Genomic DNA, 24,771 nt, shown 5'->3' on the forward strand with positions numbered 1-24,771 from the left:
GTCCAAGCTCTCTGTCTCTCTCTGTCTGTCTGTCTGTCTTTCTGTCTGTCTCTCTCTCTGCATTGACTTTTGGGGGGCGTTTTTCCATTCCCTGGAATTCCAATTAGATTCCCTTCTTCCCCTCTCAGGAACAAGAAAGAAAGAAAGCTCTGCCAGACTAACCAACCATCACCCAAATCCAGTGGGGTAGGCAACATTCTACACCCATTGTTCCCAACCTCTTCAAAGAAGGGGAAAAGGGATATTTTCTCATCTCTTCTGGCCAAGCTTGATCACTGAAATTGCCATTCTTACTATTGTGCTATAAGGAATGATGAACTGGTTGATTTCTTTTTTTTTTTTTTTTAAACCCTTGTACTTTGGTGTATTGTCTCATAGGTGGAAGATTGGTAAGGGTGGGCAATGGGGGTCAAGTGACTTGCCCAGGGTCACACAGCTGGGAAGTGGCTGAGGCCGGGTTTGAACCCAGGACCTCCTGTCTCTAGGCCTGACTCTCAATCCACTGAGCTACCCAGCTGTCCCCTGGTTGATTTCTATAAGAACTGGAACGATCTATATGAACGGATTCTGAGTGAAATAAGCAGAACCAGGAGAACATTGTACACAGTAACTGAAACATTGTGGGGCAATCAAATGTAATGGACTTCAATTCAATACTAGCAGCAATGCAATGATCCAGGACAATTCTGAGGGACTTATGAGAAAGATGCTATCCACACCCAGAGAAAGAACTGTGGGAGCAGAAATGCAGAAGAAAACATGGTTTATCACTTGTTTATATAGGTATATGACTTGGGGTTTTAGTTTTAAAAGATTATTACTAAAATGAATAATATGGAAATAGGATTTGAGTGATAACATATGTATAACCCAGGGAAATTGCTTGTCAACTCTGGGAGGGAGGAGGGAAGAAGGGAGGGAGACAACAAGAATCATGTAACCATGGAAACAAATTAAAAGTTAAAAAATTGCCATTCTTTTCACTATTATTCTTGTTACAATGCAACTTTCCTCTTCTAACCCCACCCCTCATCTCATTGCTCCATTAATAATGGAATTTGTCTTTTGCCAGAAGCTTTGACCCTCTTCCTCTCCCTTCTTGTCTGCAATTTTCCCCATCTTTCTTGCCTTCTCTACCCACTCGGGTAAAGACTTTGTCAAGGGAACTATAAGACATCTTCCTGAAGTGTGCAGACAGGGCGGTTGGCCCAGATAAATTCTAGAGGCGAGTTCACACTAATGTTCCATGATTCTCTGATTGTCATTCTGAGATTCTCATTCATCTACTGTGTACCAGGCCCTGTGCTAAGCACTGGGGGATCCAAAAAGAGGCAGGAGACAGTCCCTATCCTCAAGGAGCTCACAATCCAAGGAGAGAGCCAATGAGCAGAGATGTGCGTGAACAACTCGACAGGATAAATGAGATATTCCACAGAAGGGAGACATTGCAATCAAGGGGAGTCAGGAAGGGCTTCCTATGGAAGGCGACTCTTTAGCTGGGACTTGAAGGAAGCCAGAAAAGCAGGCTAGGAGTTGGGGGAGAAATGGAGCATTCCAGGAGCATCTTGGATAGCCAAGAAGCTGGGGTCATTGGCTCTCGGGTGGGAGTAAATAAAGCCTAAGAAGTCTAGAAAGGCAGAAAGGGCCAGGTTATGAAGAGCTTTGAATGCCAAACAAATTTTTATATTTGATCTTGAAGTAAAATGTTCAGTTTTATATATGGCAGACGGGCTGTTTTCACTGGCCGTCTCCTATGCCTGGAATGTTCTCCCACTTCCTCTCCACTTGCAGGCTTCCCTGGATTCCTTCCAGCCTCAGTGAATGTCCCACCTTTCTCAAGAAGTCTTTCTCAGATCTCTTAATCTTAGTTTCTTCTCAATGAGATTACCATCGAATTATCCTGTTTATATCTTGTTATTATATATATCTATATCTATATATCTATATCTATATCTATATCTATATCTATATCTATATCTATATCTATATCTATAATAATCATCACAGGTCGTCTCCCTGATCAGACTGAGCTCCTTGAGAGCAGAGACTTCTTTTTGTCTCTCTAGCCCTTAACCCAGTGCCTGGCACATAGCAGATGCTTAACGAATGTTAGCCACTTTAGGGGTATTAATTTAACTATTGAATGGAGATGGAATGAGGTAGGGAGATCCACCAGAAAGATATCCTAATCATCTGGGCATGAAATGAAGGTCTTTACCAGGGTGGTGGCAGTGTCAGAGGAAAGAAGGGGACTTAGAGGAGGTTTGTGTGAAGGTAGAAATGCCAGAAGTTGGCAACTGATTGGAAAAGAGGAACGAGAGAGCGAAGAATCAGGGTGGCCCCCAAGATACAAGTCTGGGTGGCTGGGAGGATGATGGTGTCCTCTACAGTTATAGGGAAGTTAGGCAGAAGGGAAGGTTTGTGAGAAAGGAAAATGAGCTCTTCAGGACTTGTAGAGTTTCAAAAGGCATCCTGTTTGGCATGTCTAATTTTGTTTTTTAAAAAAGACTTTGAAAAGCCATCAGTTCACAAATACAAGTTTGGGATTTCCTATTGGGGAATGCGGTTTTGCCTTGCATTATATCTTTATGTAGCAAGTAATTGCATTATTGATAACAATACTGGACTTTTCATCATTCTGGCATTGTCTTGCTTCGGGATTTACTTGTTTATTTCAGGATTTACTAAACTGTGTCTTGTCAACGTATGATAGCAAATGTCATTTTTATATGGCATCATAACAAATATATTTCTTCATTAAAGTGACTTTTCTGAAAGGAAAAAGCTATGTTCAATAGGCAGTTGGAGATGTGAGACTGGAGCGGAGCAGAAAGATCAGAGCTGGAGAAAGAGATTTGAGGGTCATCAGCATAGGGACAATAATTGCTTCTGATTGGAACCCAGGAGATCACCAACTGAAGGAGTACAGAGGGAGAAGAGAAGAGAGCCCAGGAATACCTCTAGTTTGGGAGCATGATTGAGATGAAGACCCAGCAAGGGAGACTGAGAAGGAGAATCACAGAGGCAGGAGGAGAACCAGGAAAGAGCAGTGTCAGGAAATACTAGTGAGAAGAGAGAAGATGAAAGGGGTGATCAATAGTGCCCAAGATTTCAGAGAGCTGGAGAGGGATGAGGATTGAAAAAATGCTACTGGATTTCTTAATTAGGAGATCTAGTCCAGCCCAACCCCTCATTTGCCCAATGAAGAAGTTGGGGTTCAGGGGGTAGCTGGGTAGCTCAGTGGATTGAGTCAGGCCTAGAGATGGGAGGTCCTAGGTTCAAATCCAGCCTCAGACACTTCCCAGCTGTGTGACCCTGGGCAAGTCACTTGACCCCCATGGCCCACCCTTACCACTCTGCCACCTATGAGACAATACACCGAAGTTAAGGGTTTAAAAAAAAAGAAGTTGAGGTTCCACATGTAATAAGCATCCAAAGAGGACATGGAAGCCCATAGGGTTAAGCTTAAGATTTCCCTATTGAGGACACAGGAGAGAGATGCCAGCATGTCAGAGCTGCAGGGGCCCTTCGGGGCCATCCATTCCAAACTTCCCATTCTACAGACAGAGCAAGCCCTTCCCTAAGAGTGGAGAAGTGGCCGCCTGCCCAGGGTCCCCAGGTGAGCTTGCAATGGAGCCAGAAGAAGATGAGATCATCCCTCTTATGGTGGTCAGAACCTGAGACCCAGCGAGATGAAGCAACATCAAAGTGGCTTCCCTCCCTGCGCCATGTTCTAGGTGATCAACACCCCTTCCATCAGGCGGTGCCCAGAAACTCTGGAGGGAGACCCAAGGACTTACTGGATGAGTCTGCCCTGGGCTGGCTAATTGTCCCCAAAACTGCACATAAAAAACAACAGAACCATTTCAGCAGAGTAGCAGGAGGAGAATGCCCAGAAATGGTCCGACGGATGAGTCTATCCACTAACAGCTCAGCAATCAGACTAGCTGGGCAGGCCGGGCCTCTGGCTGCCCACTTGACCTCAGGGCTGCTCAGAATGTCCTGCTTTCTCAGCTCGCAGGAGCCAGGCTTTCCAGGATGGGTAGGAGAGATGACAGACCAGGGTTCTGGGAGAGAGAGAAGTGACCGAAGAGGGGAGGGTAAATCCAAAGTCCTGGGCCGTCGCCGTCAGGCCTTTGGCATGCCCTTGTCCAGTTCCTCCATTTTACAGGGGAAAAATATGAGAGGATAAGGGAGAGAGACAGAGAGACAGAGACAGAGACAGAGAAGAAAGCAAGCCCAGGACAGCAAGAATGCCACGGGGTGACAAAGAGAAACCTTGACCTGCATGGGAGGCGATCCTGCTGTGTGTCTGCAGCTCCGGCTATCAGAAATGTTCAAGGACTTGAATCATGGGTGTGAGAGCTGGGAGAAGCCTTAGATCTGGAAACGGGAGGGAATCTAGAATGTGGAATTTCAGAGCTGGAAGGGGCCTCAGAATGGGGGAGAGGGAAGGAGGGAGAGACAGAGACAAACTCCCTCTAAGTGTTGTTTTTAGGACTGTCATGGGGAAGATGGGCAGCCAAAGGAGAGTGTGGTGCAATGGAATGAACTGAGTCCCCACCTCTGCTCTGCCTGCATGACCTTGGACAAGTCCGTCCACCTAGCTCACTGCCTCTGATGTCCCTGCCAACTCTAAGTCTATGATTGTCTGGCCATTTGGGGGAGGCTGATTTGAGTTCTGTGTAAGAAAGACCAGACGGGATCTGGTGGCTTCTGGAGGTAGGGAGGTAGAGGGTTAGTGCTGGGGGCTGGAGAATCCCATTGTTAGGTATTCAGGGAGAGGGAGGTGGAGGCTGGACTCTGACCTCCAGGATCTCTCCTGGCAGGGAGGTGGCATGATTAAAGTCCACCCCCAGGTTCTGCATTAATCCTAGGGGCCCCTGCTGACTCCTTCTCGACAGCCTTTCCTGCCTTTCTGAGCCAAGGGTCAGACACATTTCAGAGTCCATTACTCACTATTTGGGGTTTGCTTCTGGCTGCGAGTGGAGGGGAAGCTTTTGAAAACCATGGCGATCCTGGTGCCAGGGGAGGAGTCAGACCTGGGTTTGAATTCCAGATCTGGTCCTTAATTCTCTCCCCTGGGATCGTGGGTGAATCCTCTCAGGACCTCATTTCCCCCATCTGTAAAATGAGGGAATTGGACCAGATTATAGGCTCGTAGATTTAGAAATCATTTCAGGTTTGGGGGTAGGGGAGGAGGTTGTAGGCGGCACAGTGGCCCAATGGCCAGAAAGCTGGCCTTGGAGTTAGGAAGTTCAAATCTAGCCTCAGCTGTATGACCCTGGACAAGTCACTTTTGTATGACTTGGTTTCTTCATTTGGACAATGGGGATAATAATAAGGGCACTGACTTCACAGGGCCAAATGGGATAAAGAACTTTGCTCCATACCTTAAAATGCTGCATAAACATTAGCTACCTTTCTTGCCTTGCCAGAGGCCACCCAGAGAGTAGCTGGTAGAAGCTCCCTTTGGTCCAGTTGCTCTCACCCCAAACCCAGCGCCCTTTTCACCACACTAAATCGGTTTGTGGCCTCTTCCAGGAATGAATCTCTGATCCTGCAAATCGCACTGAGTCAGAGACCTGGAAAGAGTTCATGGAAGGTGCCTGTGAAGCCGGAGGGCAGAGCGGGTCCAATTTCAAAGGGCCTCTCCTAATCAGAGCCAGCCCCCAAAGGAGCACGTGGGCCATCGGATGAGGCCCCGGGGCCCGAGTTCCAATCCTGGGCAGCCAGGAGCCCCAGAGGCTAGACAGCTGGGGCTGGAATCTGGAATACGAGTTCAGATCAGCCTCAGACACTTACTAGACACAGCACTTCATTTCTGCCTGTCTCCGTTTTCTCCAGTGTCATCTGGGGATAATAAAAGAATCTCCCTCCCAGGTTTCCGAGGATCCAATGAGAGGCTCATCGTAGAAGGATGAACGAAGCCCTGGCACATGCCGGCTGCTTATTCCTGGTGCTCTCACTTGGGTCCTGGGAGGGGGCTGCCTCACAGGCAAAGGGACGCCAGCTCAGGGGGAGGCTGGACAGAAGGCTCACGGAGGGCACCTCGGCTTTTACAAACAGGAAGAAGCAGGCTGACCCGGGGAAATGTCGCCATGGGCCAGGCCCTTGAGGATCTCTGAGCCTTGGGTCGCAGCCCAACCTGGCCCCCGAGGCTTCCCCGGGGCACCCAGAGACCCAGAGGAAGCCCCTGGTCCCGCCGCCCCCTCCCAGGATCACAGGAGCACGGGGATCCCTAGCTCCGACCCCAGGATCTCTCGTGGGACTGGGCTTGCCAGCCCCTTGATGACACCGTGGCGGGGAAAGCCAGAAACCACCACAAGCCTCGGAAATTGTCAGTTGAGTTTAATGCATCATAAAGAATTAAAACTACAGAAGCATATTTAAGACAAACACTTTCCCCCTCTATGTGCACTATCCACAGGACAGTCCCCTTTTGCCAAACTGAACCAAAGCGGAAAAACCAAAACCCAAAGCGAAGCCTACGTAAGACCAGTCCCAGGACGTAGCAGCACCGGTGGGACTGGCCGCATGTATCCCGCCATCGGATCCCCCCAGAAGAAAGAAAAGACCGTGAAACCTGAACCAAAGGTCCTACTGCGAGCCCCCTTGTGATGCATATAAATATTGGCAGACAATCACCAACGTAGTATAACAATGGCATTTCTTTAATCCACTTTGTTCGTCAATAAAAGAATATAAAAATCTTGTTCAACCCCAGTGTTAAGTGTATTAAAATAGATCTGTATCATACGTTCTGCACAGTTTCTCCCGGAATGGTGAAAATGGTTGCAGGGCCCATGCGCTGTCCTCAGCGGACAGGCAAGTGGAGGCCGAGCCCCTGGCTTGGGGCTCCTGGGAGTGTCTCTTGGGATATGGCACTGTGGGATGTGCGGATGCACTGGACCATCCCGCGTCCTGTCCAGAGGCCACCTAGGTCCTCTTAGTGGTGGACGTGATCACATTTGGCAATGGCCAGGCAAAAGCTGATGGGCGCCGGGTCCATCTCAGTGTTGGCCTCAGAAGGCCCCAGTGCTGATCCTCAAACTCTCAGAATATTTGTTAGTGAAACATCTGAAGCTTCAGGGTTTTCCCATGTAAGCTTTCGCCACTAAATGTTTAATGGCCAAAGGATTCAGGGCGTCTGCAAACCCTGGAAATGGCACCCAACCCAATCCTCCTCTTCTCTTTCTTCCCTGATCCACCCCAGCCCCAACCTTTAAGGGACCCTTGAAGGGACTGCCTCTCCGCCCCAGAGGCAGATCAGCCTTTGTCCTTGGCCAGAGAGCACTGATGTCCCTGCAGAGAAAGATCAGCGATTTTTTTTTCCTTCACATTAAATATCTTTGCAATAAAAACACAGTACAAAAATGTAAAAGTATTTTTTGGCATAGTGTCCATACTGGCAAGAAACGGAAAAAATGGAATATTTATTGGCTCTTTCAAAGGAAAAACAACCCCCCCATCTAAGGCTTCAACCCCAAAGTCAAATGATTGAAAGCCCCCAAATCCTGCCGAAAAGCTCCAATGTCCGGTCTATGCTCCAGCACGCCCCAAACTCCAGGAGAAAAATACATCAATAGCAAAAGAAGTCAAAAGGACCTGCAAACATGAAGGGCTTCACAGTCATAGCTCCCCGGGCGCTTCTGAAGGTCCTCCCAGAGAAGGCTCCATGTCATTAGAAATGCTAACTTCGTGTCTGGTTGGCTTTGGAGGGACCTTCGATGGAAACGCCAGCTATTCTCTGAAAGGATCCTGATAAAAGGCTCGGCGGGCGTGACGAGGGGCTGCTCTGCTGGCACCCACACGGCAGTTACCACCAGCTTCGACCCCAACTCCAACACCCAGCCACCAGCACCCTACAAAACCTGAGTCAAGGGGCACAACTCACAGACGATGGGTCTTCCCTTCGCTGGAGGGGTCCCAGGAAAGGTTGCTCCCCGATTTCTCTTACCCCAGGTGGCTCTAAAGCCAACTACCTTTACTAATAATCAACTAAGTCTTGTATTTTAAATTCTCTCCCAACTAAACCCCTATCAAGATGCCTGCTCATCGCTAGGTGGAAGAAGATTTCCATGTGTCTGTTCCTTCTTTCTTTCCTTTTTCCTTCCTTTCATCCCTACGATCCTTCCCTTCTTCCCTCTTTCTTCCGTTCCTTGCTCCCTCCTTTTCTCCCTTTTTTCTCTCTTGCCCCTCATTCTCCTCCCCTCCTTTCCTTCCTTCTCTTTTTTCATGACATCTTGACCAGAGGACAGAAGCAAATAGCCATAGGTGACCGGAGGTCCACTAAGGAGCTGGCCCCTTCCAAGGGGGATGTGCGACAGGTGGGTCTTTGTGTAGGCTCATGGTCTGGATGCCCACTCCCCAGCGCCCCTCACCCCATGGGGTCCACTCCTCACTGGGCCTCAGTTGTTCCCCTGGGCCTGCTGGAGGGCTGTGTGCATGGCCATTGTGGCGGAGGTGGAGGCTGGCTTGATCCAAGGCACAGCCAGGAGGGAGGAGGCAGAGGCAGTAGTGGTGGTCATGGTGACCTGAAGCATCTGCTCATTCTGTATCAACCGGAGGAGAGCCCGGAGCCGCTCCAGGGATGACTGGGCCCCCTTCCGCTGGGCGAGCAGACTGGTCTTGAGCTCCAGGCATTTCTGTCCGAGGGGAATAGAGAGAAGAGAAAGATGTCACCCTGCGTGGTGGCCTTGTCCTCCCTTCTGTCCCTCAGTTGGCCACTGTGGGATGGAGTTTGGAGCCCCACCCTGGCCTGAAGGCAAGAAGACCCAGGTAGTAATTATGGCGTGTACCATGGCAGAGCCATCCCCCCCCATCCGCCCAACAGATACCCCAGAAAAGCCCGCGGGGGGGGGGAGGTGGGATCCAGCTATGGGAACCTGCTCTGCTGCTTATTGGTGGTGAGTGTGGTCCTGCCTGGACCTGCGCCCCAATTTCCCCAGCTGTAGAACAGAGGCTGGTTGGCATGTAGCCCATTTCCTGGGGTTATTGTTCAGAAAGGCTTTTGTACGCCCAAAGGGGTCTGGGAACAGGAGCTACGGGGACTCCTCTGTGGTGGGAGAGAAGCGAAACCAGCCACGACCCTGACAGACTGTCTGTCCTTCCAGACAGATCCAGGTGAAACAGACTGGACGACGCATCTGGCCCTCGCGAGGTGGGCTTTTACTTTGCCAAATGTAAAGTCCAGCGCTTGGGTTCAAAACCTCAATGGCTCCGAACAAGAGGGGGAAGCACTCAACGACATTTCCTACAAAAAGGATTCCAGGGTGTTTTAGGGCCTGAAAGCTTACTGAAAAGTTAAAAGCAATCCAGAGAAAAAGCTGCCCCCCCCCCCCAGCTCTCTTCCAGGATTCTAAGTGATTAGGGTCGGCCCTGGGATCTCACAAGCATCCTCCTGTCTTTTCTAAACTCTGCGTTTGCCCCAGAGCAGCGCTCTGCACACGGCCGGTGCCCGGGAAGTGTGGGGCGAACGACTACTGTTGGGGCAACATTCCACGCCTCGCTAAAGCTTCCATCTTCCCCCGCACCCAGCAGGGACGGGTGCTAAATGGAGGACTCATGAAGAGAGAGCCTGCAGCTTCCATCTTGGATCCCTCTGGCTACCCCCGAGGGGAGAGGCTGGAGGCCAGGTAGGAGGCCAGCCTGCCCCGAGCTGGGCTTGTGAGGCAGGACGAGGCTGGCTCGGACTTGATGCTGCTGGGCTGGAGGCCGTGGGCCGCCCGTCCCAGAGCTCACCTTCACAGCGGTGCTCAGGAGCCGATCCTTCTCTTCCAGCTGCCTGTGCTCATTCTTCAGCTCGCTGCCCCTCTTTAAGAGGTTTCTCTTCTCCTCTTCTTTGACTAGGACACAAGAAGGCCCCACCCCAGCCCTGGGTCAGTCACAGGCTCCAGAAGGGCTGGCACGAGACGACTGACCGGCTCTGGGCTTCCCTGAAGTCGGAATGGCACCGGGACCGAGTGCGGGGATGATGAGACCTTTGGGTCGAGCTCCCACTCCCCTGGCCCCGGGCCTAAAGAACAGGAGAGGCCCGAAACATGGCCAGAACTTTGGGTTCATGTCGGAGAACCCCGGCTCATCTCAGCGGGGGCTCCTCGGCCCGTTCTTCTATCTTATAAGCCGCAGTCTCCTCCCTTGTAAAATGGGGTGGTGGCCACTGCCCTGAGCCTTCCATCGCTACATGCTGACGGCTGGGTTCAAAAGACGCTGGTCTCACCGGGAAGAGACCTTGGAAGCCCCTGAGAGGCCCCACACCAGCTCTTCACTTAAGGTGGACCAGAGAGAAGAGGGGGCTGACCTCGGGCCCCCCAAGGTAGGTTTCTCTAACACCCACCAGCCCTGTCCCTGCCTCTAGGGCCCCAAAAGGAATCAGCCTCTCAGCCTCCTCTGCCCAGGGCGGACAGCGGCCTACACTGCTCTGCCCTCTCTTGAGCAGCTGTGGGCTGTACCACGGTGCCACCCGATCTCGAGAGGGCAGTGTGTGAGCCACCACAGAGGAGGAAAAAGTCAGGGGTGGAGGGAACCCCGAACGAGTCTGGGCTCCTGTGGGCCCTCCGTGGGCCTCAGCCATTCCTGTGTCCAAAGATGGCCCAGGGCTCTGGGAGGAGGGAGCTCTGGGCACAGAAGGGGAGGGTCCAGGCCTGGATTTACTCCTAGCTCTGCCCCGGGAGCTCCAGTAAGCAAGTCCCTTCCCCTCCCCAGGCCTCAGTCCTGTCCTCTGCACAGGGAAGGCTTGGTGGCCCCCGAGGTCCCTGCCAGGAACCATTGGTATTTTCCTCTGTTCTAGCGCGCTCTCAGCCAGAGTCCCTTCCCACACCTCCCGGGAGATGGAGCCAGACCCAGCTGGGGCTACTCAGGGCCCCAGGAGGCAGGAGGCCGGGGCAGGGCAGACCCCCATCGAGGAGCAATCGCTTCTTCTCTCTGCCCGAGGCCAGCCCGGCCAGCCTCCTACCTGTTTTGTGGGTGACGTAGGAGTGAACAATGGCCAGCATTCCTGTCCAGGGAACGTTTTCATCTTTGTTCAATACCTGAAAGAGAGATGGGAAGGAGCAGGTGAGAGGATCGGGTCCAGGAGGGACCCCAGGAGGTGAGGCCTGAGCAGGACGGCTTGTGGGACATTGGCACGAGCCCACCTTCCCCGGCCCAGGAATTCAGGGCGGCCGACACCAATAGGTCCGGAGGAGATCGGTGGTGAGACCCGATTCTTCTGCCACCCAGATCCCCGGACAGCTTATCTAGCCCTGAGCCAAGCCAGGCCAATCTGGCCTCGATTGAGGAGGCTGTGAACAAACTAGACAGCTCCCAGGGGAAGCTGGGCCCAGAGGGAGGAAGGCCGGAGACCAGACAGGACATAGTTAGAACACAGGGTCTGCTTGTCTGACTCAAGTTCTTGCTGCCCTCCCCACGTACACAGGGAGACAGAGGCCCTGGTGTGTAGAGAAGGGGATGTCCATTCTTTGGACAGCTCCAATGTTGGGAAGCCTTTACTCCCAGCAATACTCAGTACCTACTGGATGCCGGGCAGGCACTAGACCAGAGACACAGAGATACAGAGAAAGGATGGAGAGGGAAGAGAGGGGAGACAAGGAGAGACAAAGAAGTGAAGAGAGAGAAGAGAGTCAGAGAGACAAAGAAGGGAGAAAAGACAGAGAAATAAAGAGAGAGGAGGGGGGACACAGAGGAGAGATAGGCAGAGACAAAGAAGCGAAGAGAGGAGAGAGAGAAAATAAGAGAGAGGGAGGGGGAGAGAGAGAGAGAGAGAGAGAGAAAGAGAGAGAGAGAGACAGAGAGACAGAGAGACAGAGATAGACAGAGAGAGAGAGAGAGAGAGAGAGAGAGAGAGAGAGAGAGAGAGAGANGATAGAGAGAGAGAGAGAGAGAGAGAGAGAGAGAGAGAGAGAGAGAGAGAGAGAGAGGGGACACAGGAGAGATAGGCAGAGACAAAGAAGTGAAGAGAGGAGAGAGGGAGAGGAGAGAGAGAAGAGAGAGAGAGACAGAGACAGAGACAGAGAGAGAGACAGAGAGACAGAGAGAGACAGAGACAGAGAGACAGAGAGAGAGACAGAGAGAGAGAGGGGGGGGGGGAGAGGGAGAGAGGGAGGGAGAGAGAATTCTTGGCATGATGTAGAACAAAGGCCTAGAGATGGGAGAGAAAAACTGCATCTTGAGAATAGCTAGTAAAGGTGTTTGGCCAGAGGCCAGTGAATGGAGGGGAATCTTTTGTCCCGAGCTGGGAAAGGCTAGCCCAAATCTCTGTCCTCTGGCGCCAGGGCATGACCCTCTTCTCCATGGCAGTCTTGAGTGTCCAGAGTCTTCTCTTCTCCAGGACCCCTCAGCCTAAAGCCGCTACCCCTAAGGAGCTTCTCTTCTGGATATGCTCACCCCTGGGTCCAGCATTGTCTTCTAGAGCCATTTGGAGAAATAGGCCCTCCCTGACTCCTTCCCCCCGTGTCCAGTGCCGGGCTCCTCCCCTGCCCTACCTAGGTACGTCTCTGCTCTCCCTGCCCCTGCCCAACCCTACCTTCTCTTGGCACTTGGGGCACACCCAGACACCCTTGGGTGCAGTTTTGAGTGGGGGGTCGAGGCAGCTGAGGTGGTAGGCTCCTGGGCAGGTGCCACAAGGCTGCAGGTCGGCGCCTCTCTTACATATCACACACACCTCCTCGTGGGGGATCTCATTCTGAAAGACAGAGGGGGAAGGTTGAAGCTAGAGGGGGGCAGCAGGACGAGTCCCCGGGCTGGGCCGGCTCTCTCCAAGGCGCAGGCAGTAAGAAGGGGCCAGACTGAAAGAACAAACGTGCCTTCGCCACGGCCCAGCTCCAGCCCCTGGTCCCTGAGGGAGACAGAACTTGGGGCCAAGTCTCAGGGCTGCCCAAGCTCGGACGGGAGCTGGCAAGGCCCTCGTCCAAACTCCTCATGGAGAAATCGAGGCGCCAGAGGACAAGAGCAGGGCTGGCGTTGGAAGTCAGGTCCGCTGGCTCCGTATCCAGGGCACCTTAACCCTAACCCTGGGGCCCACTCAGGACAAGAAGGTGCCTGGCGCCTTCCGGGCCCTGAAGTCAGGAAGCTCCTTCCCCCGTCCAGCCGAGGCTGCCCTCAGCCTCCGTGCAGTGGGAGGAAGAGTTCTTACACCTGGATCTGATGAAAACGAGCCAGGGAGCTGGGCTGCTGGTCGAAGCCCTCCTCTCCCCTCCTGGGCGATGGCGCTGACAGGACGGAGCTGGCAGCGTCCTTAGGGATCGTCCAGTCCCACTACTTTACAGGGGAGGAAACTGAGGCCCGACAGGGGCCGTGATTTGCCAAAGTTAGGAGGTGAGCTTTGGACTCGCAGCCGAGCCCTCCGACCCTTTCGGGTGCTGGCCAGTGAGAGGTGAGGGCTTTGTGGCTCTGCAAGCACCTTAGCCAGAGGAGCCGAGACCCTCCTGCGGCCTCTGACGACCAGCTGGCAGCTAGACACGGAGGGCAACTAAGAGGAGGAACTAAGGCTCACGGCGCTGGGGGGCCTCGCCCAATGCCACAGCCAGCCGGGGCCGGGGCCGGGGCTAGGAACCGCCTCACCCCGCAGCCAGCCTTGGGCGCCCCACATCCATGACGGACGTCCATGGGCCTGGAGCTGCCTCTGGATGTCCGAGAGGCAGAGCCCAAAGCCTTGGAAAGTTCCCAGAAGGTGGGAGTCCCGCCATGGCTCCAGCGGCGCCTTCGTTGGGGCAGATTTTAAAGGACGAACCGCTGCCCGGACGACAACTAGGTACGAGTCCGGAGCCTCCAGGCCTCAGCCGCAAGAGACCTCAGGCTGCCCGTAGGACCCCGCCTCTCCCGAGGCTGCCCGTGGCCCGGGAGGGCTTTCCCACAATCCCGTCTGCCTCCCAGAACATTCTGGAACCGAGGAGCGGAGGGTGCCCAAACACCAAGCCCCCAAGGCGCCCTCTCACTCTCTCTCGCTCCCTCCCTCCCTCCCTCCGTCTGTCTGTCTGTCTGTCTCTTACACACACACACGCTCACACACAGACACACACATGCTCACACACACACTCACACAGACACACACATGCTCACACACACACACTCACACACCCACTCACACGCTCACACACTCGCACACAGACACAAATGCTCACATGCATGCTCTCACACACACACTCACACATGCTCACATACGCTCACACACACCCGCTCACACACACTCACACACAGACACAAATGCTCACACGTATGCTCTCACACACACACGCTCACACCCACCCACTCACACACACAGACACACACCCGCTCACACATACAAGTTCACACACATGCTCACACACACGCACACACGCACACACAAGCTCACACACATCCGCTCACGCACACACCCACTCACACACACAGACACACACCCGCTCACACGAGGGGTTTCCCATTGGGTAGCACATACCTTCCAGCAAGGATCCTCATTTGCTAATGCATGGAAGAAGGGCAGACAAGAGTTAGTGGAGAGTGAAGAGGTCAGTGAGGGGGCCTGAGGGTGGGGCCGAGGAGGGGAGCAGCTCAGGCCCAGCTAAGGAGTGAAGGCCGGGAGGGTGGGGGGCGCCTTAGGGGCTGCAAGCCTGGCCCCAGGTGGCCGCGATGGAAGGACCAGGAGCTTGTCCTCTGCCTCCCCTCACGTAGCCGCCGAGCTCTGAGGCCCAGAGAGGGGCCATCCGGCCGACGCTGACCTCGGAGGGCCGGCAGGCCGCGCTCGTGTGGCCCTGCGGGGTGGATTCCGAGGCACCGCCCGCTCCCCCGAGCCGCAGCCCCCCCTTTACCCACTATCTGCTGGGCTGGCAGGGCCGGGGCTGGGCGCGAGGACCGTGAGTGCCCTTTAACCGCCCAAGGCGGCAGGGGAGAGGCAGGGGACACAATTGGTTGCGGGGTCTGGACGTCTTTAGGGGTTTGGCTCACATTCTTGCAAGGAGTCGGGGGCCGCCAGGGGCCCGAGTGAGCCCCAAACAGGCCCCAGCAGGCCCTTCTTACCTCTGCTGGACAGGAACAGGGGGCTGTTCAGGTAGTTGGACGCCAGGCGCTTCCTCTGCGGAGGAGAAAGCCCGCGTGATCCCGCGTGGCCACCCCCTGGCTCTCCCCTCCCCCCGCCCCCTCCTCTGCCCTGCGAGGCCCGGAGCATCCCTCGTGGGTGTCCGGCTCCTCGTCCCCTGCTCCAGACCTTCCCTTCCCGCCTCTTCTGCCAAGACTCGAGGAAGACCAGCAGAGGGCTGGGGCGAGCCCAGGGGCCGGAGGGCCAGAGGGACCCGGGCTTCCCCCTCCCGCTGCGGACGCCTCCCCCAGGAGCCTCCCAGCCTTAGGCCCCGGGAGGGCCGAGTCCTGAGTCGATGCCAGGACCGCTGGCTGGACAACAGCCGCTTCCGGGGCCCTGGGAAGAGCTGGGCGCCGGGTCGGAGGCTCTGGGTGCCAGTCCTGCTCGCCCGGGCAAGTCATTTCACTGCAATGGTTCTGTCCAGAGAAGGGGGGACGCTGGTCTCCGGGGCCCCTTTCAGTTCTACATGTGGCCTCGGGAGCCGCGTGAGGGGGCCGCGCATGCTCCGGGCGAGGACACGGAGTGCGGGGGGTGCCTGTGCGGCCCTCGTCATCCCGGGCGGGACCTGCGAGCAGCGCCCTGTCCGGGGCCCTTAGCTGGACTCTTTGGGTTCTCTAGGACGAGCGGCGACAGCCCGGAGGGCTCTCGGGAGGTGGGGACGGGGAGATGGCCGGACCCTGGCAGGGCCCCCCTCACTCACCTCGGTCTCCAGGAGGCCGCTGTAGGCCGGGTTTGCTGTACTCCTCCTTTTCCTTTCCTGGCGTTTGCTCTGGATTTCTGGAAGGGCAGATAAAAATCATCCCCAGGCCCGTCCATGTCCGTCTTTCCTGACACGTCGCCATCTTCTCAGACACTCCCCTGCCCGCGGAGAGTCCGGCAGCTGGCAGGGACTCCCCAGGACATGCCGCCGTCCCGAAGCCACACCCAGGGCCGGGGCAGCCACCAAGGCCTGGGGCGAGCGACTGGACCGGGCCTCGCTCGGGATTTGCAGGAATCCCCTCTGGGGCAGCCCCTACTTCGATCACGCCAATGATGGGGAACTCACTCCATCGGGGGTTCCCAAGCTTTTCTGGCCTCCCGCCCCCTTTCCAGAAAAAACATTCCTCAGCGCCTGGACAGGATGAAACTATTTACTGAACTAGGAGAGAATGTCGGGCAATAAAAGCGAGGCCATGGCCGCCGGGGGCGGCAGCGCCCACTCTGGGAATCGCTGCGCCCCATGGCGAAGCCGCTCCGTCTCTTCCTGGATATCCGATGGCTGGGAAGCGCCAGAACTCGCCCTCCCTCATTGTGCTTTTTGGGGCCGAGAACAAGACGGCCGCCTCCTCGCCAGAATAACTTCCACTCCTGGAAGGGCTCATCCAAGGACACACACACACGCCTATCTGTGCAGTGTGTGAACCATGCGCACACCGTCTGGCACACGGGGAGCTCCGCCTCTTACTGCCCTTCCCCCAAGTCGAGCCGTCATCTTTCCAACCACAATCTGCGCTTTGAGGGCATTTCCTGGAGCAGCGCGGCCCATTTCCCAAGATCCAAGATTTCTTCCCAGACGCTCTTTCTTAAATTCCCGCAAAAGATCTTTCTGTCTTAACGACCTCCCTGAGCTTTTCCTGATATTTCCTGGTTTTCCTCCCCTACATTTGTCTCCCAGCCCAGCCCCTCAGAGATCCGCACTCTCCCAGAGCCACGCTCCAGGTCTGGCCCGTCCCGCCGGCCCTCAGGAACACTGGTGAGGCCCAATTCCCTTCCTTCGCCCTTGTTGTCCCCCACACTGTGTGCACACGGAAGGCGGTAGGGGCTCCTGGCACCTGCCCTGACATCAGGAGCCCTCCTCCCCATGGCCTGGATCACTGAGCTAGGACAGGAAGGAAGGGCCTCGGACATCTTACCTTCCAAGTGCTCTGCTGTGACCAGGCCTAATGCTACCATGAAGGCAATTTTCTGAGGGAAGAAACAGACAGAGAAGAATCAGTCTGGCCACAGACTCTTGTCCCAAGACCTTGAAGTCATCCCTCCCCAGACATCAAAAGCCCTTTGGAGAAGGTGAATATGCTTGATTCAGGCCTCGGCTGGACTTCCCTTTCTGGGATGAGACAGTCACCCCAAAGACACTCTGCACAATCAAGCTTCTAGAACTCAGCGGCATTTTTATTTCTCTGGCAGAGTTGGCTCTCTAAGGACTAGTGAAAGTTGGCTTGTCTGTATAGTACACTGTCGTGAAATGGAATGGAATTGGTTCTGGAGTGGGGGAAGGAGAGGAGTGTGGTCCAGTGTCCAGTGCAAAAAGTCCTGGCTCTGTGGTCAGAGGAACTGGGTTCAAATCCCACCTCAAGTGTAAATGTTCTCCCTCTCTCTCTCTCTCTCTGTCTCTCTCTGTCTCTCTCTCTCTCTCTTCTACAGTCTTTCACATTTTCTCTCCTTTCTCTCTGTCTTTCTGTCTCTATCTCTATTTCTCTTTGTCTCTACTTCCCTGTGTCTCTCTTTCTATAGCTCTGGGTCTCTGTCTCTGCCTCTCTCTTTCACACACACATATACAGTGCACACAGCCTTCTCACAAAAATAAACTTTCATAAGGATTTTTACAAGGCCATTCCATGTTGTAATTGCAAGTTCTATTTAAGTCATTAAATGAATTTACACTAATTATGTCATTAGATGTAATTACACTAATTGTATAAATGCACAATAATCAACCAGAATTTACTTTAAAGAAACAAAGAAAACTGGCTCAGGAACTTTCCCTGGAGGTTCAGGTGGTAGGAGGGAAAAAGCAAAGATTGGATTACTATTAGGGCAGTGATGACCTGGTGACCTCCCTCCCATGGTGACAAACAGGCTCAGGGACATTAGGAAGTCTCATTTCTGAGGCCAATAAAACCCTGACATGTAAAAACCAGGAGATGCCTTAGAACTGGAATGTCAGGACTGGGGGGGGGGGAGGTTACAGGGAATATCAGAGGTGGGAGGAGTTTTGGACTCTGACTATACCATCAAGCTAGAAAATCTTAGAGTATGGAAGCAGTTTAGCTAAGTTCTACCATAGGCATCCCCTGATTAGCTGCAGGGTGACAAACTGGGACACAGGGACCCTCAAAGTCTTGTGAAGATGGGATCCACTTCCCCCTGCCCATTTTTAGGTTTAATCACCAGAAGCATACACACCCCACTTATCTTTAAGTATGGGGAGGTCTGTGACCCGTGTGTGCAATAGTGGGTGATGAATCAGAATCGACTGACTGCCCCTGGGCAGTCCTAAGCAAAGCTATAGCTGCAATTGGTCCACGTAAAGTGGAAGGAAGGCACAGGAAGTGACAAAAGGAATAGTCTTTAAAAGTGGAAAGAACTTCCTGTGACCTTCAAACTTGACCTTGAAGGAGCTCCGGCTTGGGACCTCGGACTGCTCTTGGATTTTATGATCTCAGTCTGTCCCCACGTTACAGACGTTCTGTGATGTGCTCCAGAACAAGGATCCCCAGGCCAGGATTCTCTAAGGCTGTCACTCATTTGCTTAAAGTTGCCTGTTTATAGAGATGGAGCTGCCCTCACCTCCATATAAGAGGTGGCTGGGCCTGTAAGGGGTTCAGAGCAGTTCTGTTCCTGTGAGTGTCCCAGGGGCTCTGGCAGTCTCAGAACAGAGACTTTCCTACCCTCAATGAGCTTCCCCAAGAGTTCCCTTATCCTGCATCTCAGAAGTGAGGACAGCCATTGGGGGGAGACCAAACTTCCTCTGTCTCTGCCTTCTATTTCTTGGTCACCCCGTTCTCTCTCTTCTTGGCAACTACAATTCAGGTGGGGCAGAAGAGGAGGATGCAGCCCAGGCAGGGAGACAAGGGGTCCACTGACCTCAGGATTCTCCTGGGCCTCAGGAGGTGCTTCTTTTTTCTTTTTAGAGGCCTGGGCTCCCTGAGACGACTCTTCTGAAGGTTTCTGTGTCTCTGCCTTACAGTCAGGCTGGGTCTGAACTTGAGGCTGAATGATGATGACCTGGAAGGAAGACCACCATGATGAGGCAGCTGTTGGAAAACTTCCTCCCAGCAAGTCAGTCACTTGGTCTCACCCTGGATCCAAACCCCATCAATAATGTTAATGACCTTCATCATCCTGGGCAAGCTACTAGTTCTCCTTGGGACTCACTCTCCTCGTCTGTAAGTGAAGGAGGGGAGGCAGGGAGGCTCAGCGGCCTCTAAGGCATCCCCTGTCCCAAGGCCCTCTCTGGTCTTATACTCTAGTGTAAGGCCCTTCTGAGCCCTGGCAATGTCTGTCCTGAGGCCCATCCACCCTCCAGCTCTGACTGGAATCTCCGAGGTCTGTCTTCACACTGTCACAATGTGGTGACTCTCGGCCTCTCCTGAATATGCCCCATCCCTAAAAATGACCTCTTGGACGGGAAACCAACCAACCTATAAAGGCAGCCTGTGTCCACGCATAGGAGGATGCTCACCACGCAGGGGAGCGGAGGCTTGATTTATCAAGGCAGAACTGAAAGCAGAGCTCTAACCTTCGGGCAGGATTTGAACCCACGTCTTTCGGGTTTGGAGCCAGCTCATCCGTCTGACTCCAATTCAGGGCTCCCCCAGGTTGCTCCCCCCTCCGTGGCCCCCAGGCAGGCTCACTCACTTTGTTGTCGGCACTGATGAGGAGAGGCTGAACCTTGATGCTGTCGCTGACCACGGAGACGGCGGCGGTGGCGGAGCTGGGCTTGATGGAGGAGGCGGCATTGCTGGGGGACGTGGAGATGATGGCATAGGCGACCCCGGCCCCGCTCAGGGAGGAGGGCAGGGCGGCGGGCTCGGCCCCGGGCTGGCCGACGGTGTTGTTGGAGATGGGGAGGGCCGGCCCCGGGTTCTTGATGCTGACCACGGCCGCCTTCTGGAAGGGCGCCGTCTGCTTGGACGGGCGCTCCCGGCAGGGGGAGACGGGAAGGCTGTCGGGAATCAGGGTCTTTGGCCTGACCTGGGGAAGGTAGATCCACACTCAGACCCCAACAGCGTCCGGCCCCGGTCAGCGCTCATCGGGGGCCCGCGAGGTCCCACTGAGCCAGAGAGGGCAGGCCGGCAGCGGGGCCCGGAGAGGCCCGGAGACGCCAAGGGGACCCCCGTGCATCCGGCCCGGGCTGCCGCCACGCACAGGGTGGTGCCAGCCTGCGGGGAGCTTGAGGGACAGGCCAGAGGCCCAAGTGTCCTCCGGGGGCTCCTTCCCACCCTGCCAGCCTCCCTCCCACCCTCTGACCCCATCGGCCCAGACGAGCGGGGCTGAGCCGGGCCACCTTGCAGTGGTCTTCCTGACGGAGCTGCAGGCGTCTGGCCATGGCTGCTCCGTCTGGGGGCCCAGCAAGGCTCCCCAGCACTGGCCAGGCCCAGCCGCCAAACAGCAGCCAAACGCTGAGGGCCGCCTGCCCCCTTGTGGCCAAGGCCAGGAACGGCGCCTGTGTGAATGCGTCCAGGGGGGTCTGGGAGGGAGCCTCAGATCTTTGTCCAAAGAAGAAGGGGGGAGGAGAGTGAAGAAGCACTTCTAAGTGCCTGCTTTGGGGCAGCCTCTGAGCAAATACGACCTCATTTGGCTCTTACCACCAGCCTGGGAGGTGCCGTGATCACCTGCTAGCCCAGGTCAGAGCTCGGATTCGAACACAGATCTTCCGACCCTGTTCCGTCCTCGAGGACAGATGGGAAACCTGACAGAAGCCCTCCTTCAGTCGGCGACGACGCTGGAGGGCAGCTGGATTTCCGGAGCCCTCGAAGGCTTTCCCTACAGGCTACCTCATGGGATCCTCACAGCAGCTCTCTGAGGCTGGTAGGACGACTATCCCTGCTTGGCAGCAGAAAGCTGAAGGAAGCTGCCCAGATTCAATCAGCTTCCAAACGTATGAAACAGCATTTGAACTCAGGACTATCCACTGCCCCTACCTATGACGACCTCTAGACCTCCAAGGCTCTGCTCCATGGATCATGTTTCGCATTTCCTCTCCTCCATTCTGATGAATCCCTCCACAAGCTTTTATTAAGCGCCTAAGACATCAGTCAGCCAACAAGCATTTATTAGGCGCCAAGCACTGTAACGGGCACCGAGAGTACAAAAGCAAAACACTAAATGAGCCCTGCTCTCAAGGAGCTCGTACCGAACAGGGCTGCTGCCTGGCTCGGGGATTCTGTATTTAATGTGGATGATCCAATATCCCAAGTATCGTATTAAAAAAGTTTATTAATAATAACTAAAGTAAGAGGCCTGGCTATTCAGCTCGCTCGAGAAAGAGGGAGGAGCTACAGAACTCATAACACAATACTGCAACCACACAAACAGGAGATTAAAGGGAATTTTGGGAAATCCTAAGGGACTTCTGGGGGATGAAGGCCGAAGGTTCACACTCTCCACTTATCCCTACACAATGGAACAGGGAGGAACGGCCTCCCTGCAGATGCCTCTGGTCCCTCACAGACATCCTCCCAACCCAGGAGCAGCCACGGCTCGTCCCTGAAGTGTGGAGACGATGCGGCTGACACCTGCCTCCACTGCCCAAATTATCTTTTTGAGTTCTGAAGCCTCCGTGTCCCGGCTCTGTGGTCCCGAGCACGAGAGGGTCCAAGAGGTTTGGCTGCCACGATTCCCAGTGGGAGATGCTCTGCTTCTAAGACTCTCCGCTTGGCAGGGCTGTCAAGAATGGGCTCCTGGGGATGCCAGCTGATGGGGACGGGGAGATTTCAAGATCTAATTACTGTTTGTACTGAATAGCAATCTCATAATTAATATTTGTTGGTTTTCCTATTTAGCAGCGATTCCGCAGCACACCAGCGACTTGGCGATCATTTGTAACTCGGTGCTACTCCAGGCAGCATCGGTAGGAAGGAGAAGCAGGATTCTTTCTAGGAGGCTGGTTTTTTCCCAAGGAAAATCTTCCCTGTTGGCATGAAGTGACCAAGTGGACACATGTCTCATGGCATCCAGGTGAGAGGACACCTTTCCCTTCCCCGGTTTTCAGCCATTCTCTCCTGACCACCTCATCCCCTAGCAAAGAGGGGGCTCCCTTTAACTCTAGGATTGAATATTAATTAGCCAATAAGCATTAATTGAGAACTTGTGTGTCAAATGGCGTTTTGAAGTCCAGGAAAAAGACCCAACAGGTCCTAATTTCAAGGATCTTTAAGTTCTATAAGGAGAGGCAAATTCTTCTTTTGGGATTTTCGAGCCTTTCACAAGTTGGCCACCTTCCCACTTTACCAGTCTTCTTATACTTTAGTTCCTCCACATAATCTATGACCCAATAACACTGGTCTCACGGCTGTTCTTCATACCTGACTCTCCATCTCTGATCAGGGTGCTTTTGTGCTGGCTGTCCCTCACGCCTGGGACGCTCTCACCGCTCGACTCTGCCTCTTAGAATTCCTCGTGCCCCTCGGGAAACCCCCTTTGCTACAAAATGACTCCCTCGAGCCCCCTTCCCTCCTTCTTCCCACATTACCTCGTATTCATCTTCCAGAGAGTCTGTATCTATTTCTACATGTGCCTTTTGTCTCCTCATTAGAATTTAAGCTCCGTGAGGGCAGGGACTGCCTCATTTTTGGCTAAGCATCCCCAGGGCTTGGCATGCAGTAAGCAATTCATTCAATGTTTCTTGATTGATTGCTAGCAGAGGGATGCTGCCTACAGTGACTCATTATCTTTTTTTTTTTTTTTTTTAATTTTTAAACCCTTAACTTCTGTGTATTGGCTCCTTGGTGGAAGAGTGGTAAGGGTGGGCCATGGGGGTCAAGTGACTTGCCCAGGGTCACACAGCTGGGAAGTGTCTGAGGCCGGATTTGAACCTAGGACCTCCTGTCTCGAGGCCTGGCTCTCAATCTACTGAGCTACCCAGCTGCCCCGACTCATTATCTTTTGACGTGACTGCTGTCTTATGAGGTTAAGAGATAGGGTCAGGGGACTGCAAGCATCCTGGTGCCCAAGCCACTCTGACTCCTTAGAGGACCCCAAATCAACACTCCACTCCCCACTAATATGTGCATGTATGGTGTGTGTGCGCACACCCCCTCCACACTCACAGCCTCCAGAACACAGGTGTGGATTCACAAATGGGGGCTTCCATGAGGAAACAGATGTGCTCCTTCCAAAAGCCCACAAGTTTCCCCCCAGGAAGGGCTGGAGGAGGGAGATACACGTTCCTAGGGGCCCAGGGGATTAGACAAAATTAAGTGAAACACAGTGAACAGAGAGACAGATTTGGAGTGAGATGTTTGAGGCCCCAAATTCATATCTAGTTCTAACGATGCTACCATCTGGCATTTGCTTTGCCTCTCAACACCTCAATTTCTTCTCCGTCCCTCTACAAGGGGAATGGCCAAAGCCATCTTGATGGTTCCTTCCAGTTCTGAACTGTGTTCATTCCAAGTCCCCCCTCCTCATCTCCAGCCTGGGGGTAGCTTGACAAAATGGAGAAAGTAGCAAATCTAAGAGTTGGACCCCAATGCTTAAATCCAGGCTCTGTGACTGGGCACATGTACTCTCCATTCTGGCTTCCATGTCCTCCTTTGTGAAGTGAAAACACTGGTGTCTGTGATCTTAAAGTGCTGTGAGTCTCGGCTCTGTCCACTTGGCCACACTTCCAACACAGAGTCTTTGCTGGGCTTTCTCTGCTCATCTGCTGCATTCTGCGGGTCCAGCTCCTTTCTTATCCTGCTTGATGGGGCCAGATTAGGTAGAATCCCCATTCCCTAAGATTGCCAGGAAAAGATAGTCCAGGCCTGGCATTTTGACAGGAGCAGGGTAACTCTCAGAGGCTGCACGGAGTGGGGTCCCATCACCAAGGTGGCTATCAAAGGAAAGAGGAAAATGTACACACACAAAAAAGTCTTGACTCTTTACCTGAGGTAGCGCTGCTGGTCCTTGCCCTGCCAACCTGTGCAAGGAGCTGACCTGAGGAACTTTAATGGGCACCGCCGCAATGGTGCCCAAGGCCTGAGGGAGAAAGCAGAGAGAGTAGAAAATGAGAGCTCTGAGGGACCAAAGTCAGGTGTCTGGGATGCAGTTACCACTACGTCCATAATCCAGCAGAGAATGAAAACATGGGAGGAGTCTTAGAACAAGGGATGGCAGAGTTGGGAGGGGGCTTATAGATGAAAAAGTTATATCTCTTTACTTCAAAGATGAAGACACTAAGGCTATATATCATTACAAGGTATGACAGTTATTTTAGGTAGCAGAGGTCAAAGGCAAAATGTCCAGTATTTTTAGTTAAGGGCCTTGGTAAGAATCTAAATGTCGAGGTCTCTTCATCATCTCTGATAATCTGATAAGGACAGTTTAGTTGATAAGGAAATAAGGACTGGCCAAGGGAGTTGTCTTTTACCTCATGCTTCCAGCTCTGGCTCCAGGAACATGGAGTTTATTATATATATTTCAAGACTCATTTCACACCAAAGAACCCCGCCGAAACTTTGCAGATGCGCAGAAGTTACAAATTATGTCACATCAAAACACAAAACATTGGCTTCAGAATAGACCAAGGCCAAGGCTGAATTTTGACTGGGTTCTTATCAGGAAGCCAAGTTGGGGAGTATCCCTCTCAGGGTTGAATTGCCCCCACTAAGGTTTTGGCCTTGGCTATACCAGGCAGCAGCATTCCTGGTCAAAGGAGAACAGTGTTAACCCTTTAAATTCAGGTTTGCTAGGAACTTAAAGTTTTTCAATAAGGCCACAATACTTTTCAACAAGAAATCACAAGGATC

The 24,771-nt window shown here is 53.6% G+C and overlaps 1 protein-coding gene across 1 annotated transcript; it reads right to left on the reverse strand.

Moving 5' to 3' along the window:
* Positions 1 to 8,163: 8,163 nt before the first annotated feature.
* PHF21B (PHD finger protein 21B) lies at positions 8,164 to 24,087 on the reverse strand. Its single transcript, XM_044679277.1, has 12 exons — positions 24,076 to 24,087; positions 23,909 to 24,001; positions 19,676 to 20,011; positions 18,902 to 19,042; positions 16,948 to 16,999; positions 15,756 to 15,832; positions 14,998 to 15,052; positions 14,420 to 14,442; positions 12,527 to 12,685; positions 10,958 to 11,033; positions 9,745 to 9,848; positions 8,164 to 8,648 (listed from the first exon to the last, which is right to left on the reverse strand). The coding sequence occupies exons 1-12, from the start codon at positions 24,085 to 24,087 to the stop codon at positions 8,412 to 8,414; spliced, it is 1,365 nt and encodes a 454-aa protein (XP_044535212.1). The 3' UTR covers positions 8,164 to 8,411.
* Between the last annotated feature and the right edge of the window lie 684 nt (positions 24,088 to 24,771).

Source organism: Gracilinanus agilis, chromosome 5 (assembly GCF_016433145.1).
Source record: "Gracilinanus agilis isolate LMUSP501 chromosome 5, AgileGrace, whole genome shotgun sequence".
NCBI classification, from domain to species: Eukaryota; Metazoa; Chordata; class Mammalia; order Didelphimorphia; family Didelphidae; genus Gracilinanus; species Gracilinanus agilis.